We start from the raw sequence: 22,758 nt of genomic DNA on the forward strand, positions 1-22,758 counted from the left end.
AAGACCCCTGGTTCAAAGTTACAACGGCACTGATAAAAGTGACTTATGACCAATTCTCGCACTCACAACATTTGCAGCATCCTCATAGTCAGGGCTATGTTTTGCTTGCAAGGACCTCAGAGTGGACTTGGAAGCCACACTAAGAAGTTGTTGCTTCCTTCACCCCTTGTCTTTCCAGACTCAACCACTTGAACTCTTTTGCGGTTCTTCTGGAAATGTTCAGTGCATAGTAATAGAAAAAATAATCTCCTTTGTCTGCTTTATTAATATGTTCCAACTGTTTGTTTAACGGCTTTTTCAAAACATTGCTTAAACATCACGTTTTGCAAGAAGGTGGGGTGTTTATTCATGCCAACCAAGGAGAGCTTTCCCTGTAAAGGATCCTTCATATGATTATATAAGTAAAGGGGTGAATTTCTTTTTCTGTGGGTTTGTTGTTTTTTGAGGGGGAAAAAAACACGCTTAGAATACCTCTAAGTTTCAAGGCAGAGTTGGCCTTTTTATGTGTTACTGGAGCTTTGTTTGCTGTTATTACTTGCAATAACTTAATAAATTCCGTTCCCCTTCCGTGGACTTTCCCATAGCTCAAATAAATGATGTTTTATCTTTAATTAAACACCTTGAAGAAATTGCACCAATTCTCCAATATGCAAGCTCCCTTCGCCAACCTCCCCATTCCAATTTCTCCCCTACACGCCCCCCTCCCCCCCCAAAAAATTAACAGATCCTATTACAACAGCCAGGATTCATTTTGTAATTATTCTGAAGCTGCTCTTTAGAAAGCCTCCAGTGAAACAGAGTGATACTTCAGTAGAAAAGATAATTAAAAGCAATTATTCAGTTTGTTAGAGGATATAAAAATTAGAACAGTGCATCACTGTCTTTATTTTTTAAAAAGTAATGGTAGTGCAACAGATAGTTTATCACAATATTGCTCTATTTAAAAATTAAAATAAGCAAACGTTACCTTTTTCTCTTAAAGAAAAAGGAACAAAGTGCTTAACAGGCACTACACGACAACTCTTGCCGAGAGTGATCTACGAGATCTGTATTACAGTTGTGTATATTGTGAAAAGTATTTAAAAGGAGTTGAAGCCCTCTTTCTGTTTTCCTCAAGGCTTCTTATTTCAAATCTAAAATAAAGCTGTGTTTGCTTTCAGGATTTGCTTGGTTGACATTAATGCAAGGGTTTAAAACAGCCACATGGTTGTTTTCTGGCTAAAAGAGGGAGCTGCTTTAATAGGAGGATTCCCATCATGTCTTATCTGCACACACAACTGCACTCATACAAAGGACCACCAGGTGGCAGCAAAGACACACAGGACTCTAATCCTGTACTCCCACCTGGTGGTCATCAGGATTTTTGCAATCTGTCCAATCTGTCAATTCTGCACAATCACTTTGTAACGTATTCTAGGGAATCCTTTGTTCGCAATATTAATGTAAAAGCAAACTTGATTACTAATAAATGACCTTTCAAAATTCCATGACGGGATTCTCTCTTCAGGTTGGCTGGCAATTAAAGAATCTGGTCAATGCATTGCGTGAAGACCCAAACGGCGTGATCTTAACATTGAAGAAGAGACCTCAGAATACCCTCGTTTCTGCTCCGGCCCTACTCAAAAATGTCAGGTGGAAACCCCTTGCTCTCCAGGTAAGATGACCTTGGACAGTATCTTTGTTTAAGGAACTCTGAAAATTGCATCACTGACTCTTGTTTTCCGTGTCTCGGGAGTCGCTGTCAGCAATCCTCATTAACCATGGAGGGTAAAGAAGCAACAATTGGGAGAATTGGGATGATTTAGATAAACTGGGGGTTAATGATAGGGGAAGGATTTACTGTGAACGTGTTCTGTTGTTTTCTTTGAATCTCTTTGTGATTTGTATTAGTTTTATATTTTTGATATGGTGAAATGGCCAAATCTATTGTATATGGAGATTCTCAGTCATCCAAGACATGGTTGTCCCTAAGGTGCTTTTTCAAAAGGCAACTGGACTTTATTTTTCTTTGAAGATACTTTGCTTCTCGTGCAAGAAGCTTCTTCAGTTAGAATAGAGCAGAGCAGAGGACAATACAATAAATGCAATACAATACAATACAATGCAACACAATGCAACACAACACAAAGGTGCTTTTTCAAAAGGCAACTGGTCTTTGTTTTGCTTCTTATCCAAGAAACTTCTTCAGCTAGAATAGAGCAGAGCTGTTCTGACCCAAACTCTTTTCCAATAAGACAAACAATAATTAAAGGGAACAGAAACCTCTTACAAATCCCCAGTTGAAAGGCTGCTGCAAACTAATTAACTTTGATAAGCACAAGCCTTGCCAAAACTCTGCAAGACTGCCAAGAATCACAGATAAGAAATATTTCACAACACATGAGCCTTCAAATATCGACTTAAGATACTGTAATGTCCACGAGGCTGAGTTTCAAAACGTCTTTGCTTCCTGCAAAGAACATTCGCTTCACAGCTGGTTTTTATCTTCTTGAAGGAGAGGCCATTACCTTGCAGCCTTACTCCCAAGTCACCCGTGCTTCTGCAGCTGCTCTTTCCTGTGAGCAATCCTGCATGCATGTGCACTTGGCACAGGCTCCTCGGGAACCTCCTCATTGCTGCTGCCAGCCCCTACAATCTCTGAAGGCAGCAGTCCACTCCCTAATGGTCCTGGCCCCTCATCTGAGTCCTCGCTCTCCTCAGCCATCTGCACCTGCTGCCGGCTAACCACAACAAGAGCAGAATAGACGACAGTACAATATGATAAATGCAATGCAATACAATACAATACAGTGCAATACAGTCAGGATGGGATTCTCCCAAGTTTAACAACCGGTTCGGTGATCGCGTGCACATGTACGTACGCAGCCTTCAAAATTACTTACCTTCTATGTTATTTCTGGGGAGTAACACAGCTGAGACGAGGCAATCGGCTCTGCACTGCTCATCAGCTGAGAGGATAGAGATAAGTACAGCGTATGCAGGGGTGGACAGGCCAACCTGATCATTGGAGAGAGCCGGTTCTCTCAACAGCTGATCATTGGAGCTAGAGGTTGGCCCGAACCGGTCCAAACCGGGAGAATCCCACCCCTGAATACGATGCAATCAGTGGTGATATTCTACCGGTTCGGCCCGGTTCTACTGAGCCGGTAGCGCCGATGAGCAGTGCTCCACCCCTCTGCTGTTAAGCCTGTTCACCCACCCGGGCTCCCATACTCACCTTTATCCTCTGCTTTTGAAGCACAGCTGCTTTGCACGGCACGGATGAGCGCTGCGCGGCAGCTACTGAAGCGACCGGGAGTGTGCAGGCTTGCAGGAGGTGAGTTGAAATGCCTCTACGCCTGTGCAAAGTGTACATTTGGCACACAGATGCAAATTGTGTGCACGTGTGCAAAGCAAGAACACCCACCAAACCAGTGGTAAAAATATTTGAATCCCACCACTGAATGCAATGTAAAACAATAGAATACAATGCAACCCAACCCAACACGTTTAGTCACCCCAAAGGTGTTTTGTTTTCCAAAAGGCAGCTGGACTTTCTTGGTTTGTTTGTTTTTCCTTGAAGATGTTTTGCTCCTCATCCAATAAACTTCTTTGGTTCTGGAGGGTCTATAAAACTGAAGAAGCTTCTTCAGTTGAGAATGCAAATGCAGGATGAGAAGCAAAATGCCTTCAGGAAAAACATAGAAAGTCCAGTTGCCTTTTGAAAAAGTACCTTTGAGACAGCCATGACCTGGTTGTCTGAGAATCTCCATAGACAATGATAGAGGTACTACTCCAATCTTTGGTTCCTGCCTAGGCCATCTCGCTGTGCTAGCAGCCAGAGAGTTTCCAAGATACCCAGTAAATATACTTGGCAGATATATTTTTCTTTAAAGTTTTGGTGCATCATAAATGTATCTTCCTATATTTCCACAACTTGCAGATCTGAGCCCAACCTCTTCCCCTTTATGAATTTCTGTGTTGTGAGGTACCTTGGAAGGGGTTAGTAATGCACTCCAGAGGTGGTATTTAGCAGATTCTGACCAGTTCTGGAGAACCGGTAGCGGAAATTTTGAGTAGTTGGGAGAACCGGCAAATACCACCTCTGACTGGCCCCGCCCCCATCTATTCTCTTTTTTAAAAAAAACAAATTTTATTGATTTTACAATTAAAACAAACCAACAACACATACATAAATGAAAGAGAGAAAAAGAAGAAAGGGAGAAGAAAATGGAAAGAAAAAAATAGAAAACAATTAAAAACATTCTCATCTTCAACAGTTTGTAAGACCTCTTTTTTATTCTTATTTTATGCCATATACACACACCTAATCCTTACATATATCTGTGTATCACTACTATGGATTTATCCTATCCTCTTTTGCCTTTTAGTGTAAAGTCTATCTTTGGTCTATCCATTTGTACCAGCAGTTCCAGCTGCTGTAGTATATTGAAGTGTCTTTATTTTTTAATGCCAAAGTTAATTTGTCCATTTCTGCACAACTTGAAATTTTTTGAATGATCATCTCTGATGGAACATGAGGCTGCTTCCAACATTGTGCAAAAGCCAATCTGGCCGCTGGCAAAATGTGTATTATTATATATTTCACTTTTTTTGATATTTGTTTATCAAAGATCCCTAACAGAAAGGACTCTGGTTTGAATTTGATCTGTTCTCTTGTCATTTCTTCCAGCCAATATCTAATTTTCTGCCAATATTTTTGAGCTTCTGTACAGGACCACAACATATGGAAAAAAGTTCCCTCTTTTTTTTTTTTTTTGCATTTCCAGCAATTTGGACTCATATTGGGGTACATCTTCGCTAATCTCGAAAGAGGAAGGTGCCATCTATAAAACATTTTATAGGCGTTTTCTTTGTATGCTACCGATTTTGTAATTTTATTATTTCTACCCCAGACCTTTTCTCATTCTGTTATGGTGATGCTACGTCCTATATTCCTACTCCAGGCTATCATGTTCCCTTTTACAATTTCTTCTTCTAATTCTACTTCTAACAAATAATTATAAAATTTTGTTATATTTTTTTTGCCTGATCCTAATAAAATTTTATCTAATTGCTGGAGTTTATTGTTAATTCCAAATTCTTTCTTGTCCTGTTTATATCTACTTTGAATTTGAAGATATGCCCACTGATCAATTTTTAGTCCCCACTCTTGAAGTTCTTGCCGCGATTTCAAATTTCCTTGTGTATCCAATAGATCCTTATATTTAATCATTTTAGTGATATCCAGATTATTTGGGTGAATCATCGCCTCCATTGTTGAAATCCAAATTGGTATTTTTAAATAGTGTTTTTTCCGTATTTTCTTCCAATTAGTTAATAATGAGTCTCTGATTAGGTGTCTGTGAAAATATTTCTGGCTAGTTTTCCCTACATCCCATAAAAAAGCATGCCACCCCCTTTGCAAGTCATGGCCTTCTAAGAATAATATTCTCTTATTGGTTAAATTCACCCATTCCTTCAACCATACTACAGAGGCTGCACTATAATACAACTCCCAGTTTGGAAATGCCAGCCCTCCCCTGCTCTTCATATCCTGCATTGCCTTTAAATTTATTCTAGATTTATGTTTAGTTATTATTATCTGATTTTGCAATTTTGAATCCTTTGAGGTACTCTGTAATTGAGTTTCTAATTCCTTAATTTTTTGTTGTAATTTGTTTTGCTGGGCGTATTTTTCCTTATTCCTCTTGGCATCATAAGACATTGTTATACCTCTTATTACTGCCTTCATTGTATCCCAAATGTTTTGTTTCGTAGTTGCTCCATTATCATTTTCCTTTAAGAAATAATTTAATTCTTCCTTGAGTTTGTTGGTGTATTATTTTTCTCTTATTAACTGAGTATTTAATGTCCATCTTTTCTGTGGTCTTTTTGATAATCAGCAATAGAATTAAAGTCTCCTCTGATACAAATATTTCTTTTTTCCAATCCTATTATTTTTCCATAAAGATGCTTAAAAAACTCTTTTTGATCTCCGTTCGGGGCGTAGATTACCACTAAGAGAATTGGGATGGCATTAATCCAGATCTGAAAACCAGAATTCTTCCCTCAGAATCCGACCATATTAAATCTGCTTTCAAATCCTCTTTAACATATACTGCAATCCCTTTCTTTTTCCCCATGTCTGCTGGTGCGGTAAATAGCTTCCCTAATTTCAGACATTCTAGGTATTTTTCATCTGTTTTCTTTATATGAGTTTCTTGTAGGCATATTATATCAGCATTTTGTTTGATTAGTTTAGCTATTATCCTTTTCCTTTTTATCATCGAGTTTAAACCATTTATATTAATTGATAGTACTTTCTTTTCTTCTTCCATTTAATTAATTCTGTTTCGCTCTTTGTCTTGTAATGGCTCTGGTCTCTCCTTGTGCCCGAAGATGTGTCCTACTTTCTTCTCTCTCCTGATGTAGATGAGTATTTCCTTGATTTCCTAAAGTTCCATCTCTGTTCTTATGATAGCCTTGATATTCCTGGGAGTTTGTTTCCAGTTCCTCCTTACTGCTCTGGTCTTTCGGACCGACCAATCGCTCATAAAATTCCTGGGCCTTTTCTATGGAGTCTATTTTAATTTTCCTTTTGTTCCAAAAAACTAACATCCCCTCTGGGATTAGCCATTTAAATACGATTCTTTTCTGATTTAGGTAAGCTGTTAAGAACTTGTAGTCTCGTCTTTGTTCTCTTACTCTTCTTGGTATTTGTTTGAGAATCAAGACTTCTTTACCTTTATATGTGATTGTTTCATCTCTTGACATCCTATATATGATATCCCAGACACTCCTTCTCGCAAATCGTATATGGACTTCTCTTGGGCATTTGTGGCGTCTCGCATAATTAGTGCTAATCCTGTAAACTTCATCAAACTCCCTTAAGATGTTATCTTTATAGGTCATCCTTCTTCCCCTTCCCCTTTGAAGTGATTTGGGTTGAGAAAGTGTGACTAGTTCAAGGTCACCCATGCCTAAAATGGAACTAGAACTCAGTCTCCTGGTTTCTAGCCTCATGCCTTAACCACTAGATCAAACTGACTCTCCATAGATATAAATATAATAGTATATCTTTTGTGTTCCTTCTGATACCAACGATAGATTGCTTACATCTAATGAGAGAAGATTCCCTTTTAATAGTTGTGGTGGCCAGAGGTGGTATTCAGCAGGTTCTGACCAGTTCTGGAGAACTGGTAGCAGAAATTTTGAGTAATTTGGAGAACCGGCAAATCCCACTTCTGACTGGCCCCACCCCCATCTATTCTCTGCCTCCCAAGTCCCAGCTGATTGGTTGGGTCTTCTTTTGTTGCCCTGCACAGGAGAATGGAGATGGAAAGCAGGTTAGTGGGGTGGGGAGGGAATGGGGATTTTGCAGTAATCTTCCTCTGGAGTGAGGTGGAAATGAAGGTTTTGCAGCATCCTTCCCCTGCCATGCCCACCAAGCCATGTCCACCAAGCCACACCATGCCCAAGCCACGCCCACAGAACTGGTAGTAAAAAAAAAAATTGCGTCCCACCACTGGTGCACTCCTACATTTTACTCAAAAGTTAAGATCCCTTGGGTGCAGATGAGCATAGGTCTTGAGTCCCAAATGGCTACGATTAGATTTGAAGGTGGAAGGGCCTTCCTCCCACGCTTAACAGCTGGTTCTATCAGATCTAGCAATGACCTAGAAATTGAGCACAATAGATTTACTGTTAATCGCCCCACTGAGAGAAGAAGGCATAAATCTAATGACTTTCTTTTCATATCTTCTTTTTTATTACTCGGATTCCAAATGGAGGAAGAATACAATTACAAGCCTTGCATTTTCTCCCAGCTGCCCTTAGCCAACTGCACCTCATTCAAGTCTCTCTTTCGAGCAAAATCAATACTATCAAACCATATTATTCTTCTTTTCCATCATATCACAGTGGCTTCTCCCTCCCCTTTCCTTCTAGCTATTCTTTTGCAGAAGAAATTTTAAATCCCTCTTGGATTTCCCAGCCTGCTTATTTTTCAGGTTTGGAGGCCAAAAGATTATGAGTTTAAAGGCGAATATTATTTATTTGTCAGGATAAAAAAAAAACAATCAAAGATGTCATGAATTGCGGTTGACTGTTGTCTCTGTTAGGTTTCTCCGGCATTCAGAAGGATTTGAAAAAGAGAACTCTCTGTGATTCAATAAAGACAGAATTGTAATGTGAGACCAGGTTTCCCCAACATGGAATTTACTAAGAGCATTAAACACAGCCCCTCTGTCCTTTGTTACTCAACCATGACTTTAGAGAAAGATCACTTAATATTTGCCACCCTTTGCACAATGCTGTAAATGATACTAGGTGTGTACAGTACAAGGTTCCAACACTCAGCATTGCCTCCAGAACATATTAACAGGGTTGGAAGGGACCTTGTAGGTCATCTAGTCCAACCCCCACCCATCCAAGCAGGAGGCCCTACAGCATTCCTGACAGATGGCAGTCCAGCCTCTTCTTGAAAGCTTCCAGTGATGAAGCAGCTCCCACAACTTCTGAAGGCAACTTCTGTTCCATTGCTTGACTGTTCTCACTATCAGAAAGTTTATCCTTATTTCCAGATTGAATCTCTCCTTGTTCGGTTTCCATCCATTGTTCCTTGTCTGGCCTTCAGGTGCCTTGGAGAATAGCTTGACCCCTTCCTATCTGTGGCAGCCCCTCAAATATTGGAAGACTGCTATCCTGTCTCTCCTGGTCCTTCTCTTTCCTAGACTAGCCATGCCCAGTTCCTGTAACCGTTCATCTTATGTTTTAGCCTCCAGTCCCCTAATCGTCTTGGTTGCTCTTTCTATAGTCTCCACATCTTTTTAATAGTGTGGCCACCAGGAATTTAGAAGTTGTAGTCTAGTGAAAAGAAGGACTAGGGGTGACATGATAGCAGTGTCCCAATATTTGAGGGGTTGCCACAAAGAAAAGGGAGTCAACCTATTCTCCAAAGCACCAGAAGGCAGGACAAGACAAGAAGCAATGGATGGTAACTAATCAAGGAGAGAAGCAACCTAGAACTAAGCAGAAATTTCCTGACAGTGAGAACAATTAACTAGCAGAAGGCTTGCCTTCAGAAGTTGTGAATGCTCTGATACTGGAGGTTTTTAAGAAGAGCAGGGGGTTGGACTAGATGACCTCCAAGCTCCCTTCCAACTCTGTTATTCTATGTCTAAGACTGGACAGCCATTTGTCTGGTATGGTATCGGGTCTCCTGCTTGACCAGGAGGGTGGACTAGAAGACCTCAAAGACCCCTCCCAACTCTGTTATTCTGTTAAATTGTGGATACTCCATCCCTGGGGGTTTTTAAGAAGAGATTGGATAACCATGTTTGGCATAGGATCTCTTGCTTCAGCAGAGGATTGGATTAGAAGACCTCCAAGGTCCCTTCTAATGCTGTTATTCTGTTTATACCACCCCCACCTCCAAATTATTAGGTAGAGCCTGTAGCTTCAAGCTGGCCACTTAACCATCGTTCTTTATGTGCAAGGAGAAGGTTCTATACTTGGACATCTCTAAGAACAGAATGGTTAGCTTCCCAAAAAACAAAAACAAAAAGGGATTGCATTTTCAATTAATTAAATGATGACATTCATTATTACATTATTCAGTTGCATTTAACACAATGGTGAGAGCCAGCACAGAAACTACATCAGTCAATTGTAAATATTAAATTAAAACAAATCAAATTTGTTGTGGTGTAGCCTACTTTGTCCTGGCTTCCTCTCCTCTCAGAAAACACAAACTCTCGCACACCATTCAGAAGTCAGGTGAGGCCTTTTCCCCTGAAAATAATGTATACCAGTGGTGGCTAACCTTTTTGGGCTCCTGTGCTGAAAATTGTGTGCGCTCATAAGCTCACACATGCTCGCGTGCCAGCACCCAGAAGGCAATGCACGTGGCTCCACCCCATGTCTCCTGCGCATGCGCGCATGATTCCCCCCCGCCACCCCCTTACCTGCTCTGGGCATGCATGCACCTCCATGCCACCAGACTCCAAATTTTAGACCTAGAAAACCTAGAACTACGCCGCCTTCGGTCCAATCTAAGTGTGGTATATAAAATCATACAATGCAATGTCCTACCTGTCAATAATGAATACTTCACTTCAACCATAACAACACAAGAGCACACAATAGATACAAACTCAAGGTTAATCGCACCAAACTTGATTGCAGGAAATACGACTTCAGCAACAGAGTGGTCAATGTCTGGAATACTCTACCTGACTCTGTGGTTTCTTCCCTAAACCCCAAAAACTTTAACCTTAGACTTTCTACTATTGACCTCACCCCTTTCCTAAGAGGTCTGTAGGGGGCGTGCATAAGCGCACCAATGTGCCTACTGTCCCTGTCCTATTCTTTCTTTTATTTTTCTTATATGTATCCATGTATTCATAACTATGTTTTTACTTATACCTATTATCTTGTAAGCAATTGACAAACCAAATAAATAAATAAAATAAAAAAATAAAATAAATGCCACCTGTGACACGCATACCGTAGGTTCACCATGATAGATGTATACCCTTCTAGCAAGCTTCCAAGAACTGGATGTCTTAGATTCAAAGAACTTGCTCCAAATAGTGAGTTAGGAGTACAGTGGGATTTTGCCCAGGTTCCTGCATCCTTCTGACTATTAGTTGGACTAGTCCTGGGAAAAATTGTAAAAGGCCATGAAGGAGCTGCTCTGAATGGTAAATAATAGACAGGGACCTTGTAGGTCAACTAGTCCAACCTCTTGCTCAAGCAGAAGAGTCAGAAAGTGAGTCAATAAGAGAGTGGGAGATGTCATTCTCTGTCCATTCGAAACCTAAACCATATTTCATACTTCAAATGCCCTGGGAGTATTTAGGAAAGCCATGTAACAGATAACAGATAATCAGAGTTGGAAGGGACCTTGTAGGTCATATAGTCAAACCCCCTGCCCAAGCAGGAGACCCTACAGAGACCCTACATGTAATAGCCAGTCCATCAGGCCAAAGTAGCCACAACCACTTTTAAGTAGCTAAAAGTAAGCAATGTTATGGTCTTCTACCTAAGTTACAAGAATCTCCCTAGACTGCTTGCCATCTCAAGCAGATGGCACAAGATAAAGTTTCCTGCATCTTGGGGAGGTCATTTATACCCCTTATAGCTATGCAATGATTCCAAACTGGATCCCCACTTAACTCCTCCTTCCAGCCTAGCTGGCAGTTTCCCAACACAATCCAGATAATGAAAATGATGGGGCCGGTCTTGGGCGGGTTTGAGGTTGCCATTTAGGTACATCTCTGCTTAAAACCAAACTGAGAAGTGACCTCCTGTTCTGCGATCAAGAATTCTGGGAAGAATGTTCAACCTTCTGTTGCCAACCGATCCACTGCAAGTGATTTTTGTAGTGAGTCTACACCACGGCACTTTCTCTCTCTCTCTCTGCTGAATGACTGATGGTGATGACAACAGAACAGTGATCGTTGGTTGAGTGGGGGAGAATATATTTAGATTTCTCAGAGTGAGAAATATTTTCTCCTTGCATGAAGTGGCTTGTCACTCATCATCAGTTCTTGCATTTCGAGAACGCACCTGACTGGGCATGCAGTGGAATTGGTTTAAGGATTGCTTGAGCAGTCGCCAGTGAATAAACACTGTTTTTATATACTTGTAAAGAGAAGGAGGTAAAACTCTTTGTCTTATATGTGTGTGTTTGGGGAAGGAGGACTCGACGCAGTTCCCCATTTGTATCCCACATTATAGCAACCCAAGAAGAGAGGGCCTATGGTGAGTTTCAGGCGAGAGAGGATTTTCCCATCCTTTGATCTTCACCCCCTTCCAGTTTTAAAGGACAGCTGGGAACATCTACTCAAGCAGGGGTGGGCTTCAAAAATTTTAGCAATGGGTTCTCTGCCCAGTTGCTGGGTGGGCGTGGCCTAGTCTGCCTCTTGCACCACAGTGAGGGGGGTCATTTTTGCCATCCCCGGGCTCCGGAGGCTTTTCTCAAGCCTCCGGATGGGCAAAAACGGGCCTCCCCAGGCTCCAGAGGTGCCCAAATGGGCCCATTTCCAGTCTTCCCGAACTGCTGGGAGGCCTGTTTGTTGCCCTCCCTGAGCCTCCGCATGCTCCCTGCACTTACCTGCATCCAATAACGGGCCGCATGAGGAGGAAGAAGGTGGGCTGGGTGTGGCCGGCCAGGAGTGGGATTTGGGGGTTCTCCAAACTGCTCAGAATCTTAGCTAGGGGCTCTCCCGAACCCCTCTGAACCCCCAGCAGCCCACCCCTGGACTCAAGGATCTTGTGGTGATCAGACGAGATCCCCTAAGCACTGCCTTGGAGGGAGCTTTGCTGCTTTCCTTTCCTGAGAGGATTCACAAACCCAAATGCATTTCTCTTGTCCTGTGAGGTGGCTTCAGAGTCATCCATCATCCATGTTAGTACCAGGCAAAGAAAATCCATCGGTTCTTTCATTTCATGAAAGAGAATTTGCTTCTAATGTTCTTTCAAAGGAAAAGATAAGTTTGGAGAAATTCTCACAGTGGAGAGATTCTTCCAAATATATATTTTTAAAAAAACTGGCAAACACCCTTGCCCTTATATAGCAGGGGTCCCCAAACTTGGCAACTTTAAGACTTGTGTACTTCAACTCCCACAATTCTGGACTGCCACATGTCAGAAATAGTGTAGGGTCTCCTGCTTGGGTGGGGGGTTGGACTAGATCAGTGGTTGCCAACCAGTGGGCCGGGGACCACTGGTGGTCCACGAGAAAATTTTGGTGGTCCGCAGAGAAATGTCATCCCCAAAGCAATTAATCCAGGCTGTGCGGGAACACAAGGCTGCGCCGCCCACATGGCCTGCAGGAACACAAGGCTTGCATCACTTGCATTGTGAACAACATGAGGTAGTGAGGGGAGGGGGGAAAGGGTGGAGGGGCAAAACTTGCCCCACGTGCGTCGCCTGGCCACCGGGCTGCTTCTTTCCACCTCTTCTGCTTTTGGCTCCACACAAGGAAAGCAGCAAAAGTCTTTCTTTCTCTCCCCCAAACTCCACCAGAAATGAGTCTTTGGGACCCCGCAAGGCTTCCTGTTCCAAGAGGCTGCGCCGGCGCGACAAGTCTCACTTTCCCAGGGTCTCTGGTCTTGAGATTTAAAATTATGAGTTTGGTGGTCCCTGAGGTCCAAAAGATTGGCAACCCCTGGACTAGATGACCTACAAGGCCTCTTCCAACTCTGTTAATCTGTTAAAACCCTTTAGTCCATTGTTTTTCATCTTGGCAAACTTTAAAACCTGTGGACTTCGATTCCCAGAATTCCCCAGCCAGCATGGCTTACTGCAGAATTCTGGGTGTCGAAGTCCACAGGCTTTTAAAGTTGCCAAGATTGAGAAATGTTTCTCTAGTTTGACTCACCTGCTATTGCAAAATCTATGATGCAATGACACCCTTCCAGCATCTCTGACAGATTTAGCCCTTCTGCGGCCTGTTTTAAATAAATCTTTTTCCTTGTCATTCCCATCCTTTGCTTCTAGCGTTGACCTTTTCAATATCTCCACTCTATCTTCTCAATGGCCATTTTCATTTGTAGCTAGTGATGTTTTAATTATGAGCCACAGCCCTACTCTGTAAAATAAAGTCTTGATGAAAGTTTATTCCCTCTGGGTGTAAGGACCAGCCTCTCCCCGCCACCCTTCAAAATATAAGTATGAACTCTTGAAAACTTTGTATTTCAAAAGGAATCTTTTTATTGAAGAGGGGTAAAGCAGGTCAAAATTCAAAGCAGGGTCTAGGGTCCCTCAGGGCATGCAACTAAGATAAAGGGAATTAAAACCCCTCCCCGCTGTCCTGTGTGGATTCCACCAATCCACAGGTGTGAACATGTTATTATCCCACCATCTGTGAAAAAGAAGATAAGGACAGGTTCCCAGGAGTTATCTTCAGGTGCTGCAATCCACATGGCCCCTTTACATTCCTCGAAGAGGTGAGATTTTTCCAGGCATCTGGGGCACCAGGAAATGGTTATAAATCATGTCAATGGTTATACAAAGCCAATGTAAGTAATAGGATATTTAGGATACATGGAGAGGAAAAGAATTAAATGTATCAAATCCACCACCACCCTTTTCTTCCAATGAAGAACCTGACACTTGTTGTGGTTCTCTGGCAGCAGGTGTGGACAGCTGAGGTCTCGGAGAGTGAGGACTCAAATGAAGGGCCTGCGTGTGATGCAGGGATGGGGCCAGGACCATCAGGGAGTGGAATGCTGCCTTTGGATATTGTGGGGGCTGGCAGCAGTGATGAAGAGGTCTCTGAGGAGCCTGTGCCCAGTGCGCATGTGCATAGCGCTGCTCAAAAGAAAGACCTCGCTTAAGAGATAAAAGCCAGCTGAGAAACCTGAGTTCTTTGCAGGAAGCAAAGAAGTTTTTGCACTCAAGCCTTGTGGACGTTCGGAATATCTTGGTTGGTGTTTGGAGACTCCTTGTGTTTGAAATATTTCTTAGTAACTTTAGTATTCTTGGAAGCCTCGCACAACCTTGGCTAGGCTCGTTCTTATCAGAGACAATTAGTTTGAAAGAGCCTTTTAATCATGAAGGAACGGAATTCAAAAAGAATCATTAAAAAGTTTTGCTGTTACCTCTGTTTCGTGTTTGTTTCCTTGGAACAAGGTTTGGGTCAGAACACACTAAATCTCTCCCAGCATTTGCAACTGGTTCTTTGGCTAGTCTTTCTTTTTTAAAAAAATAATGTTTATTATGCTTTTCCACAATTACACGTCTCTTGTACATTCTTAACAACTCTAGGACATTGACATTTTCACTTATACATACATGCATGCATACATACATACATACATACATACATACTTTTAATTCTTATTTCTTTTGTCTAACCAACTATACCACTTATCCCAGACCATATAATATTCTGATTCCTCCCTCTCTTGCAGTTCCAATATAAGTTTAACCATCTCTGCACAGTCCAATACTTTCTTTATTACCATACCTTCAGAAGAGGTACTGTCTAATTTCTAATTCTGTGCATAGGCAATTCTTGCCACTGTCACTATACTTGGTTCTTTTATTAAATTCTCCTGTAATTATTCCTAATAAAAACATTTTGGGTTTGAGTTCAGTTTGAAGACCTATAATTTCCCGTAGCCAATTTTAAATTTTAGCCCAATATTTCCTTGCTTCGGGACACAAACACCACAAATACGAAAGAAGGTACCATGTTTTTGTTGGCGCTTCCAGCAATCTGGACTCATGTTTGGATATATCTTTGCCTTTGGGTAGTCTTAATGCTCCCATAAGAGCAAAGAATCATTACCTTCTGACAGCAAAGTTGTTTTTGTTGGCTGATGTCATCAGATTTTAATTAGGAAAAAAAAAACCTTTATCTTAAAGTTGCAGCCTTCACTTCTGATAGGACCAGCCAGAAGTAAGTGAGCTGATTTCATGTCACAGGACCAAAATAGGTTCTTGACTAAATCTCTTTTCATAGAATTTTAGTAGCGTTTTTTTTTTCCCAAAATAAGTTCAGAGGTTTTTTTTCCCCCACTCTCATCACCTTATTGCTATTGCTGAGCAGGCTTCACAGAGAAATACTCCTAAAGAATTATTTCACGGTGTTATGAATATTTATGGAAAGGGGAATTGACTATTTCATGGACAATTAGTGTCTAACTTTGATTTTGGGGCAAGCAGAAAAGCAACATATTTCCAAATGCAAAACTTATGCTTGAATATATGGTGTGGCAGGAATACATTTCCAAATTCAACCCTGTTGGCTATAGATATATAAAGGCATATTCATTAGTTTCTTGAAATGCTCAGTATTAAAACACACATCCCTAAAATTAAAGGAAGTTACTTTGGCCCCTTTTAACTCTGTTTCGTGAAAAAGAACTAGAAGGGCAAAAATATCGGAGAACAGGAGTCACAAAATATCCAGGAAAATAACAGAATAACAGAGTTGGAAGGGACCTTGGAGGTCTTTTAGCCCAACTCCCCTGCTCAGACAGGAAATAGTACACCTTAAAAACTTACACTGTTGGAGCATTCACAACTTCTGGAGCCACGTTGTTCCAATGATTAATTATTTTAACCATCAGGAAATTTCTTCTTAGTTCTGGGTTGCTTCTCTCCTTGATTAGTTTCCACCCATTGCTTCTTGTCCTGCCTTCAGGTGCCTTGGAGAAGAGCTTGACCCCCTCTTCTTTGTGGCAGCCCCTCAGATATCTGAACACTGCTATCATGTTAACCCTAGTCCTTCTTTTCATTAACCTAGACATACCCAATTCCAGCAACCATTCTTCATATGTTTTAGCCTCCAGTCCCCTAACCATCTTTGTTGCTCTTCTCTGCACTCTTTCTAGAATCTCAACATCTTTTTTACATCGTGCCAACCAAAGCTGGATGCAGTGTTCCAAGTGTGTTCTTACCAAGGCATACAAATCTCATATTCTGGCTTCTGTTTGTTCAGACGAATTCCTTACTACGGATGTAGAGGCCCTGTGTAAATTTTCCAGCATCCATACTACAGTTGACCTTGACATGGCAGAAGAGATAGTGTTTCTCTTGCTCACCTCTGCTGTTAATTCCATTTCAAAGAAAAAAAGACCAGCTACGATGATGGATCTGAAGGAATTATGAAACTGAAAACTTAGAAAAGTTAGAAATGTTTTAACAGTCTTAGGTAATTGGCAAAAAGCTTTTCATAATACTTCTTATGAATGGCGATCGCAATATGTTCAATCCACATGCTGTTCCCAAAATGTCCCTGCTTCTAAATATCTTAGAGGAAGAGCTGTTTGATTTCGTTAAAAAGTCCATTTCAAAATTAATGCACAGTGTTTATGCATCTCTGCCTAAGCTTTAATGTGACCAATCCCCTTTAGGCACTGAGTTCCAATATCTGATGATTGTATGAACGTCTATAAACTGGAGATGACTTCAACTAATGGCTCATCTTCTTGAGTCACAGTATGTTAGAGACACAAGCCAACTCCTGCTTTCCATGATTAAGTCTCTGCGCATAGATGTGTATGGGTGTCCATGTTGCATAAATAATTATTCTCCGGAGGGAAAAAAATAATAATTTGCTAGTATTACAGCATTCTCTTCTAAACAAGTAAGGGCTTCCAGTTAATAAATAGTCAAGTGGAATATCTGTTGGAGAGACCTTTTTGTGATTATCAATCCAGAAGGTGAAAGTTTTCAACAGGTCAACTGTACACTTTGGGACAATGCATTAATTTTGTTGCAATGAAATAATGTGGGACAGGCTCAGTGGTGGGATTCAATTTTTTTTTGCTACGGGCCAAACTGGTAGAATATCACTACAGGAGAAGGCTACCTGCAGGTAGTTTAAGTAGATTTCTCTTTTTCTCTCTTTCTGCTCCTATCCCCTTTCCAGCCTGTGATTCCAACCAGCCCAACAAGCAGTTTCACCACACCAACCAGCACAATGGGTATGAACTCCAAAATGGACAACTCGACACTGCAAGATGTGTTCATCTTCTCCCCCGTGTCAGGACTCTATGGCCCCAGGTACGCCTTGCCTAGGACTGATGCCCCTTGCCTGTTTAGAATGATAGCAATAGCACTTAGACTTGTATACCTGTTCTGGCCCAGCTCCCCAAACACAACAAACCTTCTGAAGTGAACTCAAAAGATTCCTTTAATTAGGAGTGCTGGCAGCCCTGGCGAAAAGTTTCTCTCTCACCACAGACTAACAAGGCCATCCGTCTGGAAGATGAATAGTTGTCTGGCACATCTATTCATCTCTGCTCCCTCCCTTTTATCCCTAGAGCTTGGGTGGGGCTTTGCTAGCAGCAGCGGCTCTTCCATCCCAAGGATCGGCTCATAGATTTCCACTGCTCTCTTCTCCTCTGCCTTCTGTGGGGCTTTGCTAGCAGCAGTGGCTCTTCCATCCCAAGGATCGGCTCATAGATTTCCACTGCTCTCCTCTCCTCTGCCTTCTGTGCATCCGTGCATCAGGCACTGGACTTAGCTGTTCCTCCTCTTCCTCATCAGCCACCTCCAAACCTGTTGACTCCCCATCTGAGGGCTGACAGATGGCTCTGGCTTTGCCTTATCTGTCTCTCTGCCAGCTCCATTCCCTCTTCCCCCTCGGAGCTCTCAGGTTGCCTTGATGTTGGCCCTGACTCCCATACCTCCTCCTCTTCTGATTCAGCTGCTGGAGGGGGCAGCGGCCAATGGGCCACAGCAGTACCGCTTCACAGTGCTTCACAGCCCTCTCTGAGCTGTTTACAGAGTCAGCACATTGCCCCCAACAATCTTAGTTACTTGAAGATGTGCAGACTTCAACTCCAACTATTCTCCAATACTCCTCAGCCAACATTTTAGAAATTGAAGTCCATCTATTTTCAAGGGACAAAGATTGAGAAACACTACTCTAGACAGACCATTTAATCCAGGTCTGCTTTTTAAGCTCAAACTGTTGCATTTTTCTGGACCTAGGTTTTTTTCCCCTTCCTTTACTTACAGCTAACTTCATTAGTAATCTGAGTTCCCCTGAAGTGTTACTCTAAGCAGAAGACAGTGTGTGTGAATTTTTGGCCTGCATGTATTTTAAAGGCCTTTCCCCCTGCCCCTTTGTTCCATTTTCAATATTGTTTTAATGATTGAATCCCACTTTGAAATCTATTGATTCAGGGAGAGTTTTAAAATTATAGCAGCAGTAACTTTCACTTTAACCTGATGCTGCCGTGCCTTTTCTGTCTGGAATGTTTAGAGGCTACTTTGGAGTTATTTTAGCATTTTTATTGAGAGTTCTTTTTTTAACTTATTATGAATGTTGCTCTAGTTTTAACAGAGTATATAAGTTATTTGTCATTAAGCCTGCTCTGGAATTGTTTTCAGTAATAAAGTGGGAGGACAATTTTACCAACAGGTTAAATGTAATTAACAGTAGTAGGAATAAACACTCTTAACATTGTCCACTCATGACAACCTCTGGTTGAGCTGAAGCTGCTGGGGAAAAGGAATTACAGACAAGTCAATTCTTCAGCAGGCCTTATATTGAAGAATCAGTATGTGGTTCTGACTTCCTTGGTTTCTTTCCCTGAAAATGTTAGTGCTTCTCATCTAAGAAGCTCCTTCAGTTCTCCAGATCTGAAGAAGCCTTTTAAATGAGAAGTGACATCCTCATGCATTCATTGATTTGTGAATTGCACTTTGCACCGAATGAAGGACCATTAGCAAACCCATGTGAGTTTTCAAGAAAGTAAGGTTTTGTAGTCTAATAATCCACACAGGTGGTCCTTGATTTGACAATCACAACTGGAACCAGAATGTTTATTGCTAAGCAAAGTGTCAACTCATAAAGCATTCCTATGTCTGTTTTTGAGTTGCCATAAGCAGGTGAGGGGGGAACCTGAAGGAGCAGTACAGCAATTAAAACCAGAAGTATATTCCACGCTTATCTTACAAAGATAATTAATTAGGGCAATCGCAGGAACCCTGACATAAGGCAGTTGATGAGCCAGTCATGTCCAATTGTATGGCCCTTTTTGCCAGAGTCGTTAAGTTTATCACATGGTTGTTAAGCTAACTTCCCCCATTAACTTTGCTTGGGAGAAGATTATGGCTAGAAAGATTGCAAAAGGTGATCATGTGGCCCCAGGATGCTGCAACCACTGTAAATACATGTCAACTGTAAAGCACCCAAATTTTGATCATGTGACTATGGGATGCTGCATCAGTTATAAGTGCAAGGAGTGGTTGTAAGTCACTTTTTTTAGTGTCGTAACTTTGAACAGTTGCTATACAAATGGTTGTAAGTTGAGGATTACCTGTATGGGTGAAGGCAGTTCAATGCATTGGATTACAAACCTAATCAACCATACGTTGCAAGACCCATCATCCCTGGCTTTTAGTGATGAAAGCCAGTGCCCAATGTCTATTATACCATGTTCCCCTGAAAATAAGACCTGTTCTTATATTATTTTTTGCTCCAAAAGATGCATTAGGGCTTATTTTTCAGTTAGGTCTCATTCTAGGGGAAATACAGTAATTCTTTTCAATCCTAGACTTCAAACAGTACTCTAGATAAATCACCTTCTGAGGATATGATCATTCCTTGTGGATATATTGGACCAAAGTCATATTTTTGTAGTATGATTTTCTAGCAGATTAACTTTCTCTTCTTGTGCTAGTCTTCTTTCAGCCAATACAGCACAATCTGGTCCATATGCAGAAGGAATTTGTGGCCCAGAAGTCAAAAATGCAGGTTCTCCATTGCATAAACATTCCTTTTTAATAGCAATGTGCTATTCCAGAATTGTTTTGTCTGTGATAACTTTTGGGTTAAGTTGGTTGAACTTACTTTTGTTCCTAGATGAATCAGAACTAGTTATCTACTTTCTGACCCAGCCAGTCAAGATGTCTATGGAGATTCTCAATCCTCCAAGTCATGATTGTCTTAAAGGTGCATTTTCAAAAAGGCAGCTTGACTTTCTTGGTTTTTTTCCTTGAAAGCATTTTGCTTCTCGTCCAAGAAGCTTCTTCAGAACTGAAGAAGATTCTTGGCAAAAGCACTTTTGGGACAGCCAGTCAGGAATTCTAGTTCAAACAATTACGGCGACTCTGATGTATCTTCCCTGAACCTATGACAGGTGCATCAACTTTATTATGAGAAGGCTGAAAAGTTATGCCCTGCTACCTTTGGTACCAGTCTTACTGTTTCTCTCGTTTCTTCCCAGGGATGACATCGGCCTTGTGTCATGTGATGAAATCAGCAAATACGGGATTGGGAAGTCTGCCATGAAAGGTTCTGAATCTCCAAGCTACTTTTTGGAACAAGAAAGTGGGAAGTATTACACGTTAATTGAAGGCGAGGATCATCCCATGAGTTCTGAATATGAAAGAGGTAGAGTGACAGGGGTGCGGAGAAGAGAAAAGACACCTATGCATGGTATGCTTGCTGGATCTGCCCTTTCTGAATCTTTCTTTGTGTGTCATCTTTTTTCCAATCTGGAAGTGTTTCGATAGGCTGGGTCTGCAACTCTTCCAGCCAGTATAACTATCAATAGGGTTACTTGGGAATTCTTGGAGATTTCCCAGTATGTCTGCAGCACAGTAGGTGGACACTCTTAGTTTCAGACCGGACAGAGGTGGTACCTCTGACTGGCCCCACCCCCATCTATTCTCTACCTCCCAAGTTCCAGCTGATCGACTGAGTCTTCTTTGGTTGCCCTGCACAGGAGAACGGAGCTGGAAAACAGGTTAGTGGGGTGGGGAGGGAATGGGATTTTGCAATAACCTTCCCCCGAGTGGGGTGGGAATGGAGATTTTACAGTATCCTTCCCCCACCACATCCACCAAGCCACGCTACACCAACCAAGCCATGCCCACAGAACCAGTAGTAAAAAAATTTGAATCCCATCACAGGGGCCCTTCTTTGAGTTCCTTGAAGATGCTACAATCTTCTAAATATCAAGCTATTGTCCTTTTCCAGTCATTTCTGGGGAGAAGATAGCCAACAAAGACCCGGTAAAGGTTTTTTCCTTTATCCAAGACCTTAAAATCAAAAGTTGACATATCTTCTCTTCACTCCAAATATTGAGAAGTAGTAAGGTTGTCCGTTTGGGTCCATGGATGTTTTGCAATGCATTGGTGAAGATTGCAAAACTTAGAAGTGGATTTCTAGGAGATTACTGGGATTCCTCCCAAGCTCTTAACTATCGTCCTAAAATGAAGGAAGTTTGAGGAAGACCAAAAGTGGATTGTAGTATCCAAATTCTTCTCTTCAAAACAAATGCCCATACTTAGATTCCTTATTTTCTTAGTTTTGGGTAGTATGTCTTTTGTGCTAAGCACCAGTTGCTAAGGTAGAGGTTCTTGCAAAACACAAAGGAAATATTTTCAATGTTCCATCACCAAATGTTAGAGATATTAATCCGAAAACATGATGTGCTATCATGGGTATTTTCCCCATTTCTCTGGATTTCTACAAGGGCAGGGGTGGAGTGGAAGAGTTGAAGCATGAAGATCCTGTATCATAACACACTAAGGAAATGAGGATTTGTTTGTTTGTGAGAATGTGTCTCTTTGAGCCCAGCTATCCTCCTATTTATTTACTGGATCCATCCCTGCTGCAGAGAGACTCTCCGAGGTTTACCGTTTCCATCGGTACAAAGAATAAAATGTCCACAATAAAAACAAATCAAACAAGATAATCAAATAACAAATCTGAGCATACACTGGGCTATAACTGGCAGCATCCATAATTCAAAGGCTCTATGACAAAGCTTCAGTTTTTCTAGGGCTTAGAGAACACCAAGACCAGAAGATCTGGGTGGAGATTCTTTCAAAGTGCCAAAATGGCTTGTTTTTTATTTTATTTATTTATTTATTTTTGTCAATTGTTTGCAAGATAATAGGTATAAGTAAAAACATAGTTATGAATACATGGATACATATAAGAAAAATAAAAAAAATAAAAGAAACAATAGGACAGGGACGGTAGGCACACCCTCTACAGGCCTCTTAGGAAAGGGGTGAGGTCAATAGTAGACAGTCTAAGGTTAAAGTTTTTGGGGTTTGGGGAATAAACCACAGAGTCAGGTAGAGTATTCCAGACATTGACCACTCTGTTGCTGAAGTCGTATTTCCTACAATCAAGTTTGGTGCGATTAACCTTGAGTTTGTATCTATTGTTTGCTCTTGTGTTGTTATGGTTGAAGCTGAAGTATTCATTGACAGGTAGGACATTGCAATCTATGATTTTATATACTATACTTAGATCAGACCGAAGGCGGCATAGTTCTAGATTTTCTA

General features: G+C 41.4%; 1 protein-coding gene across 4 annotated transcripts in view; it reads left to right on the forward strand.

The window, feature by feature from the left end:
- LOC113416601 (connector enhancer of kinase suppressor of ras 2-like) overlaps window positions 1-22,758 on the forward strand; it is a 357,297-nt gene that overhangs the window by 227,100 nt on the left and 107,439 nt on the right. For 3 of the 4 annotated variants that reach the window (XM_087972082.1, XM_087972080.1, XM_087972081.1), the window contains exons 9-11: window positions 1,508-1,654; window positions 17,372-17,505; window positions 20,682-20,893. In XM_087972082.1, the coding sequence (XP_087828208.1) occupies window positions 1,508-1,654; window positions 17,372-17,505; window positions 20,682-20,893 (493 nt within the window). The remainder of the gene's footprint in view (window positions 1-1,507; window positions 1,655-17,371; window positions 17,506-20,681; window positions 20,894-22,758) is intronic. The other variant, XM_087972083.1, reaches the window with a different exon arrangement.

Source organism: Notechis scutatus, chromosome 10, assembly GCF_049901735.1.
Source record: "Notechis scutatus isolate UNSWTSFEM ecotype Mainland chromosome 10, rNotScu1.2, whole genome shotgun sequence".
Lineage (NCBI taxonomy): Eukaryota > Metazoa > Chordata > Lepidosauria > Squamata > Elapidae > Notechis > Notechis scutatus.